The sequence below is a fragment of the Papilio polytes genome, unplaced genomic scaffold, assembly GCF_000836215.1.
Source record: "Papilio polytes unplaced genomic scaffold, Ppol_1.0 DF820844.1, whole genome shotgun sequence".
Classification (NCBI taxonomy): Eukaryota; Metazoa; Arthropoda; class Insecta; order Lepidoptera; family Papilionidae; genus Papilio; species Papilio polytes.
Window position 1 is genome coordinate 683,413 of NW_013528360.1, and position 22,480 is coordinate 705,892.

The 22,480-nt window shown below is 35.9% G+C and overlaps 1 protein-coding gene across 1 annotated transcript in view; it reads left to right on the plus strand.

Annotated features, from left to right (window-relative positions):
• LOC106110158 (regulator of G-protein signaling loco) overlaps window positions 1-22,480 on the plus strand; it is a 61,738-nt gene that overhangs the window by 35,586 nt on the left and 3,672 nt on the right. The window contains exons 4-9 of the mRNA XM_013291879.1: window positions 18,938-19,030; window positions 19,315-19,490; window positions 19,744-19,930; window positions 20,065-20,223; window positions 20,799-20,972; window positions 22,280-22,456. Coding sequence (XP_013147333.1) covers window positions 18,938-19,030; window positions 19,315-19,490; window positions 19,744-19,930; window positions 20,065-20,223; window positions 20,799-20,972; window positions 22,280-22,456 — 966 coding nt within the window. The remainder of the gene's footprint in view (window positions 1-18,937; window positions 19,031-19,314; window positions 19,491-19,743; window positions 19,931-20,064; window positions 20,224-20,798; window positions 20,973-22,279; window positions 22,457-22,480) is intronic.

Consider the following 22,480-nt stretch of genomic DNA (forward strand, 5'->3'; position numbering starts at 1 on the left):
CAATGATGAAAGTGTTGTTGCAATTTATTCTTTTACTAAAGACTGATGCCTGTTTTCACCAATCCCATAGTATTTTTAGATAAGCGCTTCTTTAGTTAAGGGTATGTTTGGTATAAATTTGTACTTAGGTGACCCCTAAATTCTGCTCAAGGGAACCCCAAAGGTAAGGCACGGTTCGAGAAAATGACGAATTAGGTGTGTGTTTGATCCCTGTTTAGATGTTTGTATTGAAGAAGTGCTGTCCTATTTTTTTGTGACTGAATGGCCACGCCTTGAGAGGCATTTACAGATTCACCGAGCTTGAGGTGGCCGAGCGCGGATGGCGCTTAGTTTACCTCGTTGATGAGTAACTAAGCTCCCTCTGGAGCCTCGTCACGAGCCGTTACTTCGTTATTATTACCGGATTGGAGAAGTACTGTGCTTTGTCTGGATAAATTAGGTTTTAAATACAATTACAAAGAGCTTTTAAAAGCAGTAAATCAAGATTCTTTGTTCATTTTCCTTGATATGAAAAGATGAACCTTGCACAAGTATTTTTCATTAAGAATGGAATTATTTGTACAAAAGTGTTTACTGAGTTAAAATTATAACTTAAATGCTTCAATACAAAGTAAAGCGTTTCAACAAGCACCGGTTTACTTTAAATGTTTTTGTTCCTTTCCCGAAAATGTGTTACAATTTTTTTTATTTTTCGAATGTGAGAATTTAACACCAATTCCGCCTGAGCCATTGTTAAAGGTTATTGCTACTGCTTGAAAAACATTTTTATGAAATGCTTTAAAACACACAATGATATAGTACCTAAAATAAGTGTACCATGTAAGTAGACATGAAAATTAAATTTATTTTAAATATTTTCCAAGCTTAACCCAGGGAAAGTTAATTATGACAATGCGAATTTAATATCTTACTGTAAAGTCATTGTCCTGAAATAAGAATGGCCACCCTAGCCTTGGTGTCCTAGCAACAGACTAATGTAATGTATAATCTTGTAAAAGTGTAACAAGGCTAAATTGTAAATAAATGTAAGGAGTCGACAGGAATTTGAATTTCATGAGACCGGCGCGAGCGCAGGATTAAAATGCATTTTTTTTTGTTTTGTAAATTCGAAATTATGAAGTTGTCTGTTACCTTGCTTATTCCCAATATTATGAAATGAACATTGAAATATTATTTCTTGTTACATAAGCAAATATTTTCTACGTTTATGTTAGTTATGTTACGTAATACTGACACTGTAATATTTACTGCGCATATATATATGTCGGAGTTGGGTCTTTCTCCCGACATCATTGCTACCGAGTCTTGGTTTCGTGGGCGTCATTTGGGTGAAGTGCGAGCATTAAAACACTAGAGACACGGATTAACACAATATAATTCGGAATCTACACTTATCACATAGCAAATCAACAACACCGACCGAGCAGCGGGTTCGTGGCACCGTTCGTACTTCTACTACACTACTCTCCTCAATCGACTCGCCACTGTGCCAACACGCACCACAACATGTCACTACAAACGTCGCCCTCTAAGCACTGAACTGCGCCTCGACCCCGCTCGAGCTAATAAAGGCCACTCGAGCCGCTTGCTCTGCTCTTATTGGTCGTATGCAAGTTGACGTACTTTTAATTTTAAAAAGAACTAAATACAAATGTCATCGAGTTTCCATTTTCGAGAAAAAGGAATTAAATTAATAATTTTATCTTAAACAATATTAAAACTCAAGACAATAACGTTTGTTACACATAAAGCAACAGTCAATTTATAGCTTCCTGCGACATATAGAACTTTGTAAACGCATAAGTACAACCTTTCTAACAGAAATATATACATATAATAAAATTGGAGTGTCTGTTTGTAATATCAAAAGAAAAATCAGATTTCGGGAAGATGATACATTTGTGATGCTGAAAACGAAAACCGCATTTTTTTTGTCTGTCTGTACACAAGCCACGTTTGTTCCGTGTAATCTCCGTAATGGCAGAACTGATTTTGACCGGACTTTCACTGTAGTAGCTGAAAGACGGGCATTTTATAGGCTACTTTTTTATCTTGATACTGCGTGGACAAACTGGTAGTAGGCAACAGTTAGTCTTATTAATGTTATAAATGCGAAAGTTTAGATGGATGGATGTTTGTTAGAGTTTGTAGCCTAAACTCCTGAAATGTATAGTCTGAAAGAACGTTTAGGTCACCACTTTTAGTTTTTTTTTTACTTCACTCGGATGGACTTGCGCGCGAATGCTAGTAATATATAAAAAATGTATTCGTCAAAATGGATTCCATGTGTAAATTACATCTTTGTGACGTATTTCAATTAACTAATTAATTTATATGATGTCAGCTCTTAAGTAAACGATACAATTTTCAGTACGAGTCTAATGTTTAAAAGTTAGTCAAGCATGTGTTGATAATTCCAGGAATTTTTACCACATTTGTGTTGATTTCTAATTCTTTGGACATATTTATAATGGCATTTGTTTAAGTTATGTTATTACTGGCTGTCACGACTTCGTCCATGCGTCCGGAAATAAAAAAAAACATTTTGCCTGTATATTCTTCCAGATTATATTCTACCTACCAAATTGCAGCGAGACCGAGAGTAGAGTAAAGACGTAGTACCAACATATATCCATCTAAACTTTCACATTTATATATGTAAAATGAAATCTTCGTCAGCTTGTATGTCCCTACAAAAAGGCTCGAGCCCACTCTAAGTTAGGTGATAGTAATCTATGTTTCTAGCAGTAATGTTTTTTTCTCTAAGTTATATATAAAAGTAAGTTGGATATAAGACGAATGCATCCCGTTTAATTTATTTGATGATAGTAACAGCGGATGTTTACGAGGTTTTCTAACCGCAATCCATCTGAAACTGACTTGACTCATTAACGCTAATCATAGAAAAATATTAAAATAAACTATCACTAGCCGATTGAAATAACATGTATGATACATCATACTAATATTATAAATGCGAAAGTTTAGATGGATGGATGGATAGATGGATGTTTGTTAGAGTTTGTAGCCTAAACGGCTGAACGGATTACGATGAAATTTAAAATACATGTAGAGGATAATCTGGAAGAACACATAGGCTGCTTACTTTTTTTTTAATCCCGCGCGGACGAAGTCGAAAGCTAGAATATGGAGAAAGATTTGTATTTATGTATATATTGAAATAACTAAAAACTACTGGGCCGATTTCAAAATTTCTTTCATCATTAAAAAGCTACGTTATTATGAGTAACATAGGGTATGATGGTTTTTTTATTTTTTAAATTATATACTCGATGTGGGGTAATTAAGCCGTTAATTTCCTGTGAAATAAGTCGATTGCCTAAAGATTTGGAGCTGGTATGCCTTCTTACTCGTGTCACGTGCTTCTATTTATATTTGTACATGGCTACCTTATCAGTGACGCAATAAGGATTAGGTTTGAATGGTTTGATTTATATTTTTACATCAGAGAAGTGATAAAGAAACCTCGTGACCACTGGTCGAGACTCAATACGTACATAACTAATATGTATCAAGAATATACACTTAAACTAATCTGCAATGTTTGTCCAAACATAAAATTCGATACTTCGTCTTTTACTGAGAAGAAGTTTCTGAGGAGGGATGTTATGAAGAGGGATGAATCGCATGTAACAAGATGGTCGTTAGTTATGAATGTGGAGGGGTACACCGGTAGAGGTAGGCAAAAGAGATGGATGGATTGCGTGAAATCGTCCGTGAAAAAAAAATCGATCAAGAAGGGAGTTATGACTGAGATGACGGATGATAGAGTTATTTGGTCCTCCAACTTTTTTTAAAGTTACACGCGGATAACCCGGCGCGCCGAACCTACGGGAGTAGGAAAAGGTAGGGGGATGTTGACTTCGTCTTATAATTATGCAAATTAGATGGCATATATTCGTTCAGTGTAGGTGTTTCTTATTAAATAAACACTAAAGGGCTTCCTTAGTGACCGTAGTTAACGATAGTCTTCAAATAATCGAGGTAACAGTTATATTCGACTGTGAGGCTATAGACGCGTGTCATAGATAACGGTGGTCATAACCGATGTAAGCGATGTTAGACCGTTGTGCTTGTGCCGTAACGGTCGCCATTCGACACGTTACTGGCCAATTTTGTGTCACCTTAAAATTGTTAAAATAGTGAATCTACAATCTCATTAGGTTAAACGGCAACACAAAGATCGCTCAAGATGTTTTGATTTCGTGTTATTGTTGTATTGACCGTCTGTTTGTCATTGTTGCAATTATTGTACAGTGACCGAGTGTCTATTATTATTATGTGTGTGATTGTACCATTGTTAAAATGCAAACAAAAAGCATACCGACGCACAAGGAGGTACGTAAATCACAAAGTAATAAACCTCCGTATTATTTACAGCGCTATATATTTTCCTTGAATATTTTCTGTTTATGTAAGAGTCAGCTATGTTTCGTGTAAATCTTCAATAAGACAGATATTATTGGAATTATTTAAAAGTGAATTTCTTTGTCAAAGACTAAGATAGAATGTGTTGTAGATATAATTACGTGTAACAATAACAATTGTCTTCGGGAGTATACTTATGTGATGACGTCATCAATTGGCCTCACTCTATCCTTCGTACCCAAGTGTGAACACAAGACTTGAGCACACTTGTATAAACATAAGTGCACTCATTGACGACAAGTTGTCTCTTTACGTTTCTCTGTGCAAATACAGTTCAATGAGTTGTATATGTTCGTCTACGTCAATGCTCTGTGCAAGTTTGCAATGTTTTAATTATCGGAACACAATGTCTTTATTACGTTGGAATGCGATATAATAATAATCTCAGGTCTTTTTGTCCTTAAGTTCCCTCACGTAATAATACGAGTAACATAAGAAATGACTGGACTTTGCATAGAATGTTCTAAGAATTTCACTTACGGATCTTGATTATTTGGAATCTTAAATAAATATATTAACTACATAAGAGGTTTAACTAAATTGATCATTTTTAACATTTTCCTACATATCGGTACTGATATTATAAAGAGGAAAGATTAGTATTTTTGTATGTTTCGAAATAACTCAAAAACTATTAGGCTGATTTCAAAAATTCTTTTGCCATTAAAAGCCATTAAAAAATTATCAGTGAGTAATACAGGTTATATATTTTTTTTAATTCAACGCGGGCGAAGTCACGAGCACCAGCTAGTATTTATAATCATCAGCAACGTAAACTGTTATATTAAGCAATTCCTACTTCATGTTCGATTCAGGTTGTGCTGTCTATTGATGCAAATGTTGAACATCTTTGGTAACCATATATTAGTTCCGAGTCCAAACTTTAGACTTGCTAACTCTGACTGTGCTCGGTGCATGTTTTTCTGTGACCGATTAGTGTACGTGTAATAGTGATGTGGTATTGTTTGTTGAAGCTGCGTGGGAACCTCATGGGAATCACTCGTCTGTCCGTTCAGTCGACGTCGGCTCGCTGACGCCTCTACATGCTTCTTTGACTCATGATTTTCAAGCAAGCGATTATAGCATCTATCATCAAGTTATAGTGTATAATTTTCTTTCTATTCTTCGATAGTATTATCTTTGTGAACAGTGAAAGTTTTAAGAACCATCTCCGGTTGGATTTTTTTTAGTTGTGAAATTATTCTTATTGTGATTGAGTTATGGTTCAAATTTGTGTGATGTATGAATATGCAGATTCTCCATGGTCTACAGGTATAAGATTGGAACTGTAATTTTGAATTTCGAGGTGAGTTTTACTGTTTTAGTGTGATGTGTTCCATCGTGATTTTCTTACGCTTTAACTACCTCAAAACTTCATTTGCGATGTTATGATGGTTAACAGATGTTATAGTATCGTTAGGTACTTTGCTGTACGTTTCCTCTAAACAAATTCTTCTCAAACTCCTTGAAAAAAGTTCTATATCTTTGCCAAATTTCAGCGTAATCCGTTTAGCCGTTTTGAAGATACGTAGTAAGAAACATCCATCCAAACTTTCGCATTTATAATATTAGTAAGATTATTGCGGCATTTGCTAGCTATGTAGTTGGAGTGTCAACTGACTGTCTTGTCTGTCTATCAAAGAAGATTAAGAATATGATTGAACACCCACTACTGAGGAATATAGGTAAGGCACCCGACTGTCGACTTAACTGTTACATTACACTTAGTATAATCGAGTTAACGTGTCAGCTTAATTGAGATATACGGCTCTGCTGGTTGCGTGGGTGGTCTGATTGCTGAACTCAAGCATTTGAAATTGACTGTAGGAAGGATGTTTAATCGTTTTTAATCGGCATCTACTCTTCCTGCTACACTAATTTAACCAATCTCTATTAGTTTGGTTTTAGTTACAAACGATTCTTACTGTGGTATGTGTTTAAATTGAATAACACTGGACTGTAGCAATGAAAACTATAACGTTTAATTAAAATGTAATGTCAGTTTTTTGTTTATTGATGCTTCTAATATTATAGACGTTAATTTTGAAGAGTATCATTAGTATTAAATTAAATTTGTAAGCATAATTAATGTTATTATCGAAGTAGAAGATGTATAAATGATAGTAGTTGACAATGATAACTAAATCATAAACCATAAAGTGTTAAGATTGAATGTGGATGGCCACAAAGGAAGAGGAAGACCGAAGAAAGTATGGATAGATTGTGTGAAAGAGGATATGCTTAAGAAAGGAGTGGATTCAGATATGACGGCTGATAGAGATGTATGGAAGAGCAGCACATACTGTGCCGACCCTCCGTAAGGGATAAGGGCAAGTGGGTAATGAATGTTAATTAAGTCATAAGAAAGTTTTATTCTAAACGAATATTTCTTACTTCTAGTTACGACGTCATTCGTATTTTCCTAAGATCAGATTTTCCCGCCCTGATCTAATATTTGTACCCTTGGGAATTTATTTACCTCAGTACGTAGGTAGAGAAAAGAATCTGACTCGAGGTCGATGGTATAAATGCAAACAAGAACAATGGGTCAGATAAGTGTTAACAAACACGATCTATAAATAGAGCGACGGAAATAAACTGCAATGGAAATAGAATGAGACTTCAAATAAGATAACGTGTCTGATAGTGGTAGAGATTTCGTGCGAGATTATGCGGATGTTGGTGACTATTGACAGAGTACAGTGCGTGACACAAGTTTGCATGACGAAACCCATAAAATCCTTCACAAGTACAACGCAACAAATTTCTTTAGTTGTAAATATTTTTAGGTTTTTCCTCTGCTTGTAAAAGAGTATATTCTATTTTTAGAATTCTTTTATCAGTAAATCGGAAATGCCAATGATTTTATGTGAATCATACGTACTCACTATGAGATGTCACAATATAAACACTGGTCTTAGTAAATCCTACTGCTCAGTTATGACAGTTTAAACTGAAGAGTAACACTGTTTAGTTACAACTGTCGGAACTTAGCTGTATTTGATGTTTCTGTAATTTATTATCATGAATAATTCCCATACGTTTCATAACATTTAAATCAAAATATATCTATTCCTTTTTTATTTTGTAGTGATATTTCTAACTAAGACACGGTCTTTCTTAACAAATTAACTACTGCAGCTTAATCTATGTGTGGAATTCTGCTGCCGTCATACTTATATTGTTGTTCTTTTCATTCTCTTCGAATTAAACAGAGATAACACTATGTTTTTCTAAAAGTAGTTTGGCTGTAGAAATGCAAGGTGTCATTGCTTAAAACACCAGCTTTCTTGAGATGCATTACTAATTTTGTTTAGACAAAATTGTCTGTCTCTAAAACCCCAAATTCAATTGATGTTAACACAATATTATCAACGTATAAAAGCATTCTAATAACGGAAAATAACCATTTAGTGTATTGTTTTCACTCGTGTAATTTAAGGCCGTGTCGATAAGGTTTATTGAGAATTAATCCCTGTGTTGTTTTTCATATAATCTCGTTGATAGCACCTTTCGGATATTTATCACTTGTCCGTGCGTAGGACTAGCTTATTAAATACACTGAGAACGGGCGCACAACTATAGCTAAACTATCGCACAACTGTTGTGCCATTGTCGATTGCTGGCTGCGACACAACTAAAATTCGAATAATGTGCCTCCATATAAGCTCTTAGGAATCAGGACTAAACAGTTGTGCGATGTTTTAGTTTCAGGTGTACGTACGGTTTTATAATGTAGGTCATCACAATGAATGAGTCTTGTTGAATAATTCTACGGGCCATTACATCTATATATGATTTGCACTTACAACAGTGGTCTATTCATAAAGAACTTGTGTACTGTAATTTTAAGTCACATTTAGATGTAAAAAGTAGATCTTCGATTGTTTTTCCTTACAAAGTAAAAATGCATAGGTTTTCTTGAGTATAATAATATTCATATATCTTGGCGGCTCTTCATACGAATCACTTCTTAGAACTCAATTTAAAGTGTAGAAGCGGGATGTGAAGCGAGAACATCGTGCCGCCGAAAAATTTGAAATTTACAATACACGTTTTTACAAGTTTAGTCCCATGGTAATATTTGATCCTGAAGTTTTATATGTCATATGTATGACTGTATGTACAGTCAGTTTTTTTTCACATTTTTATAGCTTGCCTTGATATTCGGGAACTTGAGTGAAGTATATCTTCAACAGTTATCACTTGATGAAATTCTAAGAAGGCCATGTTTCCACTGCACCTTGTAAGATCGGAAGGAGGGCAACCTTGTCAAATAATATGAATCTCGGCATCGATCGTGATAAATCGACAACTACATGGAATATAAGATATTGATATCTGAGATGCAGATATTTAGATCCTGACCTCATTTTGTAAGAGGGCAATAAGAGTCACGTGCATTCATTTGTTTATCACTAATAAAGCACAGTTCCTACAATCCCTAGTAAATTACAATAGATAACTTAAAATCGACTTGTAACTCGTTCAGTAGAAGTGATACCACAAGATGAAAGCCCTAGCTCCTCCCTCTTGATCATAAGCCTGCCCCCATCTAGACTATCGGCTAAAGGCCAATGTGTTGTAATGCAAAGGTTACAAAACTCCTTAGTTACAAATTCTGATTAGAAATGTGAGAAGCCAAAGATTACCTGGTAAGCCAGCAACCATCAGATAAACATGAAAATGCCATATTTATAACATTGTTAGTATAAGTCGATGTAGATAGTAGTAATGAATACCGCCCACCGACATGTCGACGATTCTCGGAAACTAATCCGATTCCAATTCACCTAAATATTAAAACCTAGTTACGTTCAAGTGTTATTCAAATAGTGCGTTAGTAGAATAGCATATAAGGAAAAAGGTTAAATGTCACCAACAAATTCAGGAGGATGTAAACGACTGTGAGCAGAGGTTAGTTCGCTATTTTGACGAATTCCGGTGACGCTTGCTCGTTTGTCAGCATATAACTGTGGTTAAGGTTATTGGAAAGACAAGATAACTCAATAGATGATTTAATCAAGGCCGAATGGGATCTTTTATGTTGCTAACCCTGTTTTAAATGTCACTTTAGTTGAAGACTACATTTTCTTATCATTTTATTATGACAGCAGTTCCGAACAGCAACTAGGCAACTTGCTATTCTATCGATAAATTATTCCAAAGCTCTCATATCGATATTTTTTGATGATAACATCCCTAATGGTTCGCAGGCGCCCACGCTCCTGCAGCATGTTTAGACAATCTGATAACAATGTGATAACGGTTCTAATTAGATGCCACCTCGCCTCTCCCCGCAGTCTAACCTGGACTCGCGCAAGGCACGGACGTGTCTCTTAAGTTAAAGTGAAGTGAAAAGAGGTATAGGAACTCGGATCAATATCTTACGCTCTACGTCCGCAATAATCTATGTTTTCAATGTGTTAACAGTGTTATTTTCTTTTCCTTTTAGTCATTTATTTTATGAAAAAAGGTTGGATATTGCTATCAATCATTTTTGATAGAGATAAAATCATTCTCGCCCGTGACCCAGAATAGCGGAAAATACGAATTACATTTGTCCTGTCTTTTTATCAGCCAGTAATATCCTTGGCGATTTAAAAACTAAATAAAACAATTTTAACTTCAATTTGGTAATCTATTTTTGAAATCCGACCTTTTCAAAGTTATTTCCTTTGGCTGTTTTATTCCAGTCAATAAAATATTTCCATTTTATTAATTGATCAATCAATCAAATTAATTACTCATTGATTATTAATGTGAAAATTGCTTTGTCAAGTGTTGGCGAATATTTGATCAAATGTTCGGCAAACATACAACACAATGATTTCCGATAGCTGGCAGTAAAATGATTTTCGATATACTAATAGTACATGCGTCTGTAAGAGTCTAGACTTAGAATAGTCGATACCAGATCACAGTTCTAGTCCTAGTACGAAGAGAAACATGATAGTGTTAACTTCAACATCCAATTCTGTTTACACTAGTTTTTTTCTCCATTGTTTAGTTTAACTAAATCCCGTCCAACATCACTAAACCAGAAATATATAAAATATACGTATTCAAACATAACGAGTTCGACTTAGCAACATATTTAAAATAGTTGTTGTTCGGTCCGTGTATCTCTGGACTAATAAAATTATAAATAACGTACAGTTTACAGCCAATGCCACCTTGAACTCGTACCATGAGATTTCTTATACCAGAGCTTGTTTATTACCAATTATTTAATTATTTTACTTATGTGAAATCGTTTGTAATAATCCCTTAGTGTAGATTTTAACTTATTGCATTCAAACGTTTAATTATCACTAAGATTGCCTTCTATTATAGACTAACTTTAGTCCCTTTCCACCCTTTTCTTAAGAGAAAAGGATGGGAAGGAAAAGTGGATTTGACGTTGGAGAAGACGCATAGGAAGGGGGATGTACTCTTTATGTGCGTCTCCGTCAATTAGGGGTAAGCAACGCATTTGCAATTGCAGATGTCTCTGGGCAGCGGTCGCTTTCCATTTCGATGGATTCAGGTGGCAGCGGCTTGCTTGTTTGCCACCTTATATTATAAAAAAAAAACTTTCGTCCGCGATTACGATCGTAAGGAATTCATGAAACTTAAGTATGTTGTACTTCTATAACAAACAGCGAAATCCGTTTAATATCTATCCATTAAAAAATTCGCATTAAATGTTAAGTAACAAGTACTATTTACTATGGAAAATCTACACTAAGGGACTGCTTGATAAACAATTGGTAGACTCTGTTAGTAACGTAGACTATTTGTTACTTAAGTAAAATGTTAAAAATTACGCAGAGAAAGCCGAATACATACAGCTAGTGTTATATCCTTCATCGTTATCTCGTTAGTTCAATAGTTGAAACAAAAAGATTATTGTTCGAGTTCCTATTTAACATTCCTCTTTTATCGTAATCCAGTAATAAAAGTAATCTAATATCAATTTAGTTTTATGATTAAAAGTGATTGTAAAAAGTGTCAAGTGAAATATCGGAATGCCTACACTAGTGATTGAGAAGTTCCTCGCTAAGTTATCTCGGATTGTAAGTATTGTTACTTGAAATTTTACCAATCATCACCATACATGTTACAACTGGCTTGAGCATACTATAAGGTAAGGGTGAATAGACTTTACTCGATGTTATTGGGTCAGTACGGGTTACACTACAAATAGCGTAGATATGTGAAAGTTGTTTCTTTGTTTTCCTTGACTAAAAGAACGTTAGATAATATGCACAAGAGCGTCAGCGGTGCAGGAGTTAAGTGCTGGACTTGTAATCTATAAATTCAGGGTTCGGTTTGTTAGCAATTTTACAGTGTGTCTATTCACACTCTCAGTGTAAATAACCTTGCACAAGGTCGTATCCGGTAATTATTAAGTAATCCGCATAAGATTATCTAAATATATATGAATAATTGACAGTTCGTTGAACTTTAGAATGACAACAACGCCGGTATTCTTCCGAAGTCTTTATTGGATATTTTTTTAATATCACACATTACTTTGTGGCGTAGGATGTCAGAAATCACAGCATATTTTTGAGTAATTATTTCTTTAATAAAAAGACCTACACTTAGGACACGCTTTGGGGTATATATTTTTACGCTATTAGGGGATAAATAAGTTTTTGTTAATTTACTAATATTTCCTTATTCCAACTGAGCTCTAGGCTTGTGCTATATGGTTCGCGACAATAGTCGCATAGCGGGATTCGAACCCTCGACCGCAAGATCGGTACTCCGTAAATCTGTTTCTGTAGTTGGATAAAAACCTTCATGTAAGAAAGGGACCCTAAACTATAAGCTGCCAACATTAAGGAAGCAAAATTATGGTAACTTGAATTTTGACATTTGCAATTGAGAATTTGACAAGTGTAAGCAATAACATAAGTTTTTATAATTTGAAGCGGATAAAGCCGCACGCAACAGCTAGTTTGTCTAATAAACTGAGAAAATTAATAGTCTATTATCACTTGAATACGAATAATATAACAATGTAACAAAACGTTTGCTTTCACTATCTTTATTGCTGTAATGAAGAAATGTGATAATTATTTGGTGTAGGTCAGGAACATAGTTCATAGTTTATCTGAGTAAATATATGACCAGTACGACGGACGGACAAATAACCTGTCACTCTGATTGATAATGCTGCACGTAGCGTATGTGGGACTCACGTCATATGACTGATTGCTCGCAGCTCGGATGCAATACTACATTTAACAAGTATTGACTTAATGTAATGTTCTTTTGGACATGTATGAAGTAAAATAAATAAATAGGATTTTATAGCCGCAAAAACTGCATATGAAATGTATTATGCCACAACCGTAGAGCTAGTAAAATGTGGCAAAAGGAGGCAAGCTCAGCTAATGCAGAGACGGCGCAGGCCATTACTATGCTATTTTTCAGCTGGCCCCCAAAAAAAATTGACACAAAGGCAGGGTGACTTAAATGTATAATTCAATTTGTGTGATGTGAATTGCCTTCTGGAAATGTTACGGAAGAAAAACGATCCAAAAAGACTATGTAATTTTGATTAGATCTAGATTTTAGTACAAAAAAGGCTGCAACACTTTACCATCGGTCAGTATTGCGTCAAACGATGCGCCATATATAATCAAAGTATAGAAATTTGCATGATAAAAGTGATACGGTCGCAAATGGTGCGAGCTATTGACGTCTATCCGCCGGCCGCGAGCAGCAAGCTGCTATAAATGGTTGCGCCTGCTCATGGCGCACAATTGAAAGAGTCCTTTGTGGAGAGGGCGCTGCCATACGAAACTGCACCTAATTGGACGATGGCCAGGATTTGTCATCGATTAGGACGATAGCATGTACTCTGCTACGTGTGGTACAAGTTATAACTTTTATTTTAGTCTGGAATTTTAAATTTCGAATCTCGATCTTTAATTTAACTACCACGGCTCACTACACTCTATTCGTCGTTTATATTGCAAACGATGCATTATAGGTCATTTCAATGTCAAGACGAATTAATATGTGACGTAATATTTGTGAGGATTACTATCGCGGTACAGGAGTTTATTCATTAATCGTGCACTGTAGTGTAGCGCGTGTAGACTTTTTTATTTTTAATATGAGTACTTACGGTAGTAACACTGTCAGTTAGTTTGTACGATCGTTAACATTTGTATGTAGCGTTTATTTTGCGTTCCTGAAACCCGTAAAATTTTTATTCCGCACGGACGGAGTCATAGGCGATAGTTTGTATTAATATTAGTTATTTATATAGGGGGAAATAATCCAACGTTTATATATCATTGAATGAATTGGTGTCAATTAATTCTCAGTAGTTAACAACAATATTTTATGCCTATCGCTTTTGTAGCGGAAGTGTATAGGTGTCATATGGAAATGTCTTAAAATAGACAAAATTGCTTTAGATCTTACGATATAAATTTCCTTATTACTCCGTATTTTTGTTGAAGTAACTTTTTGTATACCATCTTGATCTCTCCTAACTTATTCTACTCCCGTAGGGTTGGCGCACGGGGGATTTCGATAGAGTACTTTTAATTTTGGAATGTGTCCCTTACGTTAGTGGTTAAAATGATCTAGAGAAATAATAGAAATATTAGAATTTACCTTAAGGTAAATATTGATATTGTTATATCTTTTGTGGTTGTTCAAGCTTTCCTCGTTCTGCCTCATCCGCATTGTTTCTGCGAATTAACAACAACAAACAACAATTGAACTGAAATAGCTCAACATCTTCACAAAGACAGGAATTTTACTGTTTTGTAAATACATTGTTATTATAAATATTGCCTTTATCTGCATCTGATGACTGATTTTATATAAAACTATAAAAAATATTGACGTCAATTTATACACTTACAAGTAGCCGGCACATTTTTATGTGAACTACTGGCACATGCCAGCTTTAGGCATGTAAAATATTAGTAGATTTTTGTTAATTTAGTAATATTCCCTTTAACCATTCCAACTAAGCTCTAGGCTTGTGCTAGGATATGATTCACGATGATAGTCAAATGGCGGGATTCAAACACTTGACTGCAAGATCGGTAATCCGTACACAAACCTATATACGCAAACCTATAGGCTTTTAGCGCTTATGAATGCTGTCTTGCCAGTAACTGTCTAGTAGTTAGGACAATATTCGATTTTGTACCAGCTACGTGCAAATTAAAAAGGCTGAAGATAAGACGCATGCAGCGTGACACTAACACCTCTAGTGTTATTTGATCTCGTTGAAATACTCTTTGACAGTTGACAGTTATTCCATCTTAATTGTAAAAGTTTCTGCATAATCAAAACGCCAGTTCTACTGCCATGACTTAGGCCATAGTGTGCCGGAAACGCTTCTTTCCCCTCACTATTGTTATTGTAATTCAGTGCTGCACGCCCGCGCCGTCAGTCTGTTACAAGTAGTCGTCGGGAACGTATCTGTACAGTTAGCTCCAGAATTTGCTAATTTCCTACATCACGAAATTCGAATCACTCACGCCTAACTATGTTAGAGTAAAGTGTTGTGGCTAAATACATTTTTGGTTATGTTTATTGATGGTTTTTCCGCAAATATTTGATTAGTTTTAATTTGTACTTTGTTGTGTCGACTGTTCAGTGAAGTGTTTGATTTTAAATTTAATTGTGTAAAAATTGTGTCGTTTGTAAAACTAGTGATTGCGCATGGCTATGCAACTTTATCTGTATTTATTTTTCAAATAATTTACAATCGGTGTTATTAGGAAAATGGTTGTATGGTACGTGGCGGAACATTCTGAAATTGAGGTAAATATAAAATTATAAATGATAAAGTGGATGGTTGTATGTTTGTGATTGCATATTTCAAAAACGACTACGGATCTCTATTATTTGCCACAGATAAGAAAATAGTCTGAAAGAACACATACTTGCAACTTTTAATTCCCGCGAACGAAGTCGCAATCAAAAGTTAGTCTCTTAATTAGGCATACTTTTGTCATTTCTATATTCAATATTTGCTCGTACATTCTCGATCACTTGAGAAAGGTATGACGTTACGAATTTATAAAAGTTTTGATTTGAATAGCATTATGCGATATTGAACAATTGTCTCGTTCAATTTCACAGAATACACACATATGTACGCTTGTGGTCATCGGCGACATTTAAAAATAAACATCACTCGTTGAGTATGAATTAGGCCGATTGATTAACGCATGCGTTTCATTTGTATCTGGTTTGTGTTTGAAGTACAGTGATATAAATTGGATGTACATTTATTTACGTACTAGCTGTTGCCCGTGACTTCGTCCACGCAATATTAAGATAAAAAGTAGGTCTAAATCGGTCCAGCCGTCACAAACCCGGCTGGCCAACAGACAGACAAAAAAAAATTAAATGCGATTTTCGTTAAAGAGATTTATCTTAATTAAGTAAACTTGTGCCTGCTTGTTCTTTTAGTAAAACAATCATCCGATTGTTCTCAAATACATTAAACAACAGTGTTGTTTCCTCTATAATTCATTTTCATGTACAAATATGGTTTAGGAATATCCGGCATGTTTTACTATGTGACGTTTTGTTGGAAAAACCCGACATGTTACAATTATTTTAAGAATTCTCAACAAATTCGCTGGTTTATTTCATTTATAATTATTAATAACAATATAGGCTTCGACTTAAAACATGTAAAATAGTTTTGTTTGAACTCTATGGCGGTTATGGGGATTATTCCGAACTGTCACCCCACTCTGTCCCCACGTGGAAACAGATGAGAATAAAAAGTTACATCCGTCCGACCTTCTGCGACGAGGTCCAGTTGGAACTTATTTTATTTCATAACGGTTCCATCTGTTACATTATTAGTGATAGTGGGACTAAAAGGTGGGACGGATGAAACGTTTTATTCTCACGTGGGGACAGAGCGGTGTGACGGTTGGGAATAATCCTGTTATGGCAATGCAGGCGTTAGAGTAAAGCGTTAGCGACTGCCCAGGGCGCTGAACAGAAAGGGGCATCACTGGTCTGTGAAATACAGTCTTTAAAAATAGAAAAAATCTTGCCCAGGGCTACTAACAGCTTTAAAATGGTGGATTGTTAGTAAGCTAGCTTATTTTGGTGCCGTATGGACAATGTTGTCTGCCCTTCGAAATTCATTATCATCATCATCATCACTAGCTCACATACGTCCCCACCGAGAGGCTCGGAGCCTACCCTAATAAGGGATGACTAGGCCATAGTCAAGCCTTCGCCTTCGAAATTACGAGCTGTAAAATGTAGATGGGCACTATAGCTTGTGTTAATTTATAACGCAAGCTGTACCTACATCTTAAGGTGGTACATTTCGAAGGTTTACGAATACGTTAGTTGAAAATGCATTCAGTTTGAATAGGCCAGTGTTGAAATAACTACGAGAACTCTCATTCATTCGCTTCGTCGATTGTGAATTTGTTTATCGTTGAAGATTCTCACAGCTCTTTCTAACACCTGTGTAAATAGCACCGATGTATTAGCATCTCAGGAATGTTCCCGCGGCACGCGTTATTTACTTGAATAAACTATATCTTTTTATAAACTGCTCTGTTGGACTAGAATGTAAAGTGTTCATAAAGATTAAGGGGTACAGATGCTCAGTACTGACAGTTTTAACTGAACAGTCTAACTGTTCAGTGTGTACAGTTCAACTGAAATGTTGTCCACACGTACAGTGTTAAATGTGAGATAGTACTGAAGGTATGCAGCGAAGATAAGACGAGAAACTATATTTTGATAAACTGCCGCGAAAGCTTCGTTTACCTTTTTTTACTACTTAATTTCAGTTTTAGTATTTATAATTAAAGCTTAACTAGCTTTCGCTCGCGACTCCGTTCGCGCGGGATTAAAAAAACAAATGCAAATAGCCTGTGTTCTTCCAGACTATCCTCTATATCTATGCCAAATTTCATCGAGATCCATTCAGCCGTATAGGCTACAAACTCTAACAAACATCCATTCATCCATCCATCCATCTAAACTTTCACATTTATTATATTAGTAAGATAAAAATTCATCTTCAAAGTTTTTACATTATTTGTAAACATATAAACAATTGCTTTAATCTATTTTTTTCCTTGCTATTGTATTATTAGTTTAAAAAAAACATTTTGTTATGAAAATATTTACAGTTAGTGTAGAAATACTTTTAGTTTACGCACAGATGTAATGATTACTATAAATTATTGAGGAAATATTTTTGTAAACATATTTATACGATTTTAAATGGAACATCCTTGAACAAATTCAGGAATTAGGTAAATAGGCCTTTTTCAAATTCAATAATTTTAGTAGCCTCATTCTATATTTCTATTTGGCAACACTATATAATTTAAGTAGCATGTAAACAAACTCATTTTGAATATCTCGTAACACTACATTTTTATTTATAAAGATTGTTTTGCCAAAAATGAAACAAAGCTCTCAAAATTTTCCAAATTATAATAGGAACGTGTTCTGATTTACCATAAGTTTTCTTACCAAACAATCATACTAATATTATAAATGCGAAAGTTTAGATGGATTGATAGATGGATGGATGGATGGATGGATGTTTGTTAGAGTTTGTAGCCTAAACGGCTGAAGGGATCTCGATGAAATTTGGTACAGATGTAGAGGATAGTCTGGAAGAACACATAGGCTACTCGCATTTGTTTTTTTTAATCCGCGCGGACGAAGTCGCGGGCGAAAGCTAGTATCCCAATAAAATCGATGGGTCTTAGAATAAATGTCATATCTGTACATTAGATGTTTCAATATAAGTTTATTAATAAATTTCGAGTTGGCAAGATTTTCGACGAAATCGTGTTTTCTATATTACCATACTTTCTCGATTTGCGACGCTTTACGGAACCTTTCCAGTTAATCGTTGAATTCTCACGATATCGCTTCGATGAAATCTACTAACAATACCGCCGTGCATTTTGCAAGTAAACGGCACTTTACTTTTAGATTGGCGTGAGAGATTCAATGGGTAATAATAAATCATGATCCCCAGACGATGTGAATTAACTGTGAAAATAAAAAAAAAGAAGGAAAGATTTGTTTTTCTGGATTTTTGTATTTATTGAAATAACTCAAAACCACTGGACGTATATTAAAAAAAATTCTACGTTAAAAAGCTGCGTTATCGCTGAGTAAGATAGGCTATGACTAAATTTCACGTGGACGACGTCGCGAGCAACAGCTAGTTAAAAAATACAAAAATCTGTTTTCACTGCCGAAACATGTATGTGATTGTTGTTATTATGCCGAGCTGTATTTTGAAATATGGTGGTAATGTTGATGACAAGGAAAAAGCAAGACGTGACATATTTTATTTATAACCGACTAGAAGTATCTTGTTGACGCAAATACTTTTACATCATATTTGTGCTACAATGTTCGTAATTTTAAAGAGAACTGTGATTCAAATACTTTACACAGTAGTTGTGGGGTATGTAATTAATTTTATTATAATTTGTGTGCGCAGAGCGAACAGTCGTCGCCGTTCCGACGCTGGACGACGGGCAGTGGCGCCGGCAGCTCATACCGACACCACGACCACCGTAACATGTATAGCAAGGTGAGGACACAAATACAGATGTAACATCTACAAATAACTACATTCGTTTCGTGTTAATTTGACTAATAATATAAATGCGAAAGTTTAGATGGATCGATGGATGTTTGTTAGAGTTTATAACCTTAACGACTGCGCTAAGTTTATAACTTAAACGCGGTCGGAGTCAACTTTACTGCAGTAATCTTGTGTTTTAATAACACGTGATTACTGCAGTAAAGTGTATTATTGAAACTGATTGAAAAGTTCCTAATATAAATTTTTAACGTAGCTTTGTATATTTACAGCAAATGAGCGAGGGGTCTGGCGGCGTGGGCGGTGTAGGAGGCGCGGCGAGCGGGGGCGGAGGCGCGGGGGGCGTAGCACGCTGGTCGCTTGGCTTGGAGCAGCTGCTGGCGGACCCAGCCGGCGCAGCGGCCTTCGCTCACTTCCTCGCTAAAGAGTTCGCCGCAGAGAATATACGGTGAGTGCACTGAGGAGAAGAGGACACTATTTTTAAAACAGCGTCATCTATCGGATATGATGTAAAACTATAAATGCTACAATTAAAAGAAAAAGTGAGTAGCCTATTTGTTCTTCCAGACTATCGTCTACATCTACACAAAATTTCATCGAAATCCGTTTAAGCTACAAACTATAACAAACATCCATTCATCTTAACTTTCACATTTATATTAGTAAGATGTTTATTAATGAAAAGCTTATGATCTGTGCAGTTTCTGGTGGTCGTGCGAACAGTACCGTGTGAGCGGGGGCGGTGCGCGCGCGCAGCTCGCGGGGGAGATCTGGTCGCGACACTTAGCGGACGGCGCGCCCGAGCCCGTTAACGTAGACGCGGCCGCACGACGCGCAGCTGCCGCCCGCACCCACCTGCAGCCACCGCCAGATGACCTCTTCCTGCAGGTTTGTTTGCACACGTATAGTGCATAGTGACAGATCTTTTTATAGTGGTTTTAGTACTTGTTGGTCTATAATTCAATTATTTCAATTTATAACAAGTTAATTATAATTTTCTTTGTATAATGTTATATTTATAGGCACAGAAGCAGATCTTCAACGTAATGAAGTTTGACAGCTACCCGCGGTTTCTGCGCTCCGGAGTGCACGCGGAGTGCGCACGCGCGGACCTGCGCGGCCTGCCCCCGCCCTACGCGCCGCACAATACGCCCACTACAGAAGACGCCACGCCCACTAAGGTCAGCTTATAAACACTATTGTTTTCTGTTTTATTTCTATTGTATTCTGTTGTTCTGATGTTTCCTTTCCCGAATTACAAGCAAATATTCCAATTTGAAATAGACTTTGACAAGTAAATATATTAGAATTTTCATATTTCGTTTGCCTTATTAGATTTTATTGACTCCTAGTATTTTATCAACACATCTACATGTCTTACTAGCTTTCGCCCGAGACTCGTCCGCGTGGAATTAATAAAAATAAACAAAACCGTGTAGTCTATGTGTTTTCAAACTATCTACATTTATGCCAAATTTCATCGAGATTCGTTGAGCAGAAGGTTACAAACTCTAACAAACATCCATCCATCTAAATTTTCTCATTTTTAATATTAGTGTGATTGTGTGGTGTAAATCTTCTCTGTCAAATTTTATGTACTAAGTTTCACTTTGAAGCAGATTTTTACATTAGTTAACCTAATTGATATTTCCTTTGCCTTACTAGATTGACTTGACCCTTAGTTTAGTTTTACTGTTAAAAGAACACATATTTCGTATGTTTGCTTGTTTCCTTATGATTTTTATTATTGTTTCAGTTAAAAAAGTCAGCGTCAAACGCATCAGAACGTCGTCGCAGCGGCGGCGCGTCCTTGCTGCCGTGGAAGTTGCGCGGCGCGTCGCGCGAGCGCGCGGACCGCGTAGAGCGAGACAGCAAATCTGACGCAGCGCGCGACAGGAACGAGAGGGTGGAACCTCCTACATTAGCTGATGTGAGTTTTAGATATACCCCTCTCTGTCTCTATCCCCCCTCTCTTTCCCTCTATCCCCCCCCCCTCTCTCTCTTATCTTAGGGTAACACATATTACACCAATGTAAAGTTATACTTTAGGAATAATATGAGTATAAGCAAATATTAGTACAAATTTTGCTTATACTCAATTTAACTTTATACTGCGTTTATTTGTAAGGGTGTAAGACTGTGTTTATGGAATTCGAAGTAACTTGGCCATATCAATGAACGCTATTATGGAATAATGTAAACATGTATTTATGTATGTCAGTATATATTTAAATTTTGTTTTAGTATTTGACTGTAAAACTCGTAGTATGACTTCACTATAGGATATAATTTTGATAAACTAATTAAAAAAGTCCAATATAATGGCCACGTAGTTTTGTAGTTGGATAGTTTTCTTCTCTTTACTTTCTGTATTGTATCGAAATGAGATATAATCCATTAATATAATAGTAAATACATAGTTTATTGATTTAAGTAAAGCGTGCAATAGCGGTGACTTGCACAAGAACGGTAGGAAAATAACGCGCCTGTGTCAATATTTGTACACACGGCTACTGCAGGGAACTGCTTATTGTATTATGAAATAACACAATATAAATGTATTATAGCTACAACTGAAACTGGAATTAAATGTATACTAATATTATAAAAAGGAGATTTGGATTTTTCTATGTATTGAAAAAATATAAAACCTACTGGGCCGATTTCAATATTTTTTTACTTTTAAAGAGGTACGTTATCCCCAATTAACGGTAATATTTTTAAATTTCACGTGAACAAAGTCGCAAGCAACAGCTAGTACTCAAGAAATATGATTCTTGGTGTAGATTTAAAAATATGTTCTGTCAGCGAATAATGCTTTCTCAAGAGTATGATTATTAAAAAATACCTATTCGAAGTCCTTAAAAAAACAGTTCTCAACTTATAAGGCTAAAAGAGAGAATAAGCGCAGTTTATTTTAGTTTTAAACTTCCCTTAAGAGTACTTTTCTTTTTCTTCATATCTAAGTAACCGCAACTGGTAATATCTTCTGCCGCAGCCTGACCTTGACAAAGTGCTCGAGCAAATAGTCAAAAATCATCAAAATGAAAAAATAATTTTTAAATCGAATTTATTAAAACAACAAATAATTTAACGCTTAAATTAAAATAAAAAAGCAGGTACACTTGGAACCTGTGTACTGTTTCAAATTGTTTTCTTGTATTTCTCCTGTTTCTGTCCAATAAATCAATAATTTCTAAGTGATTCCTATAGTGTTGACTCAAAATATTCCCTTAGGTGGTGAAATCAGGTACTCAAGGGGCGGGTTCTTTATGCCGGGTGGTATTACCCGACGGCGCGACGTCAGTGGTGGGCGTGGAGGAGGGCGTGGCGGTGCGCCGCCTCGTGGACCGCCTGCTGCAGCGCCGCAACCTGCCCGTGCTCGCCTACGACGTGCTGCTCAGAGACGAACAGGTATGTTATGTTAGACGAATAGAA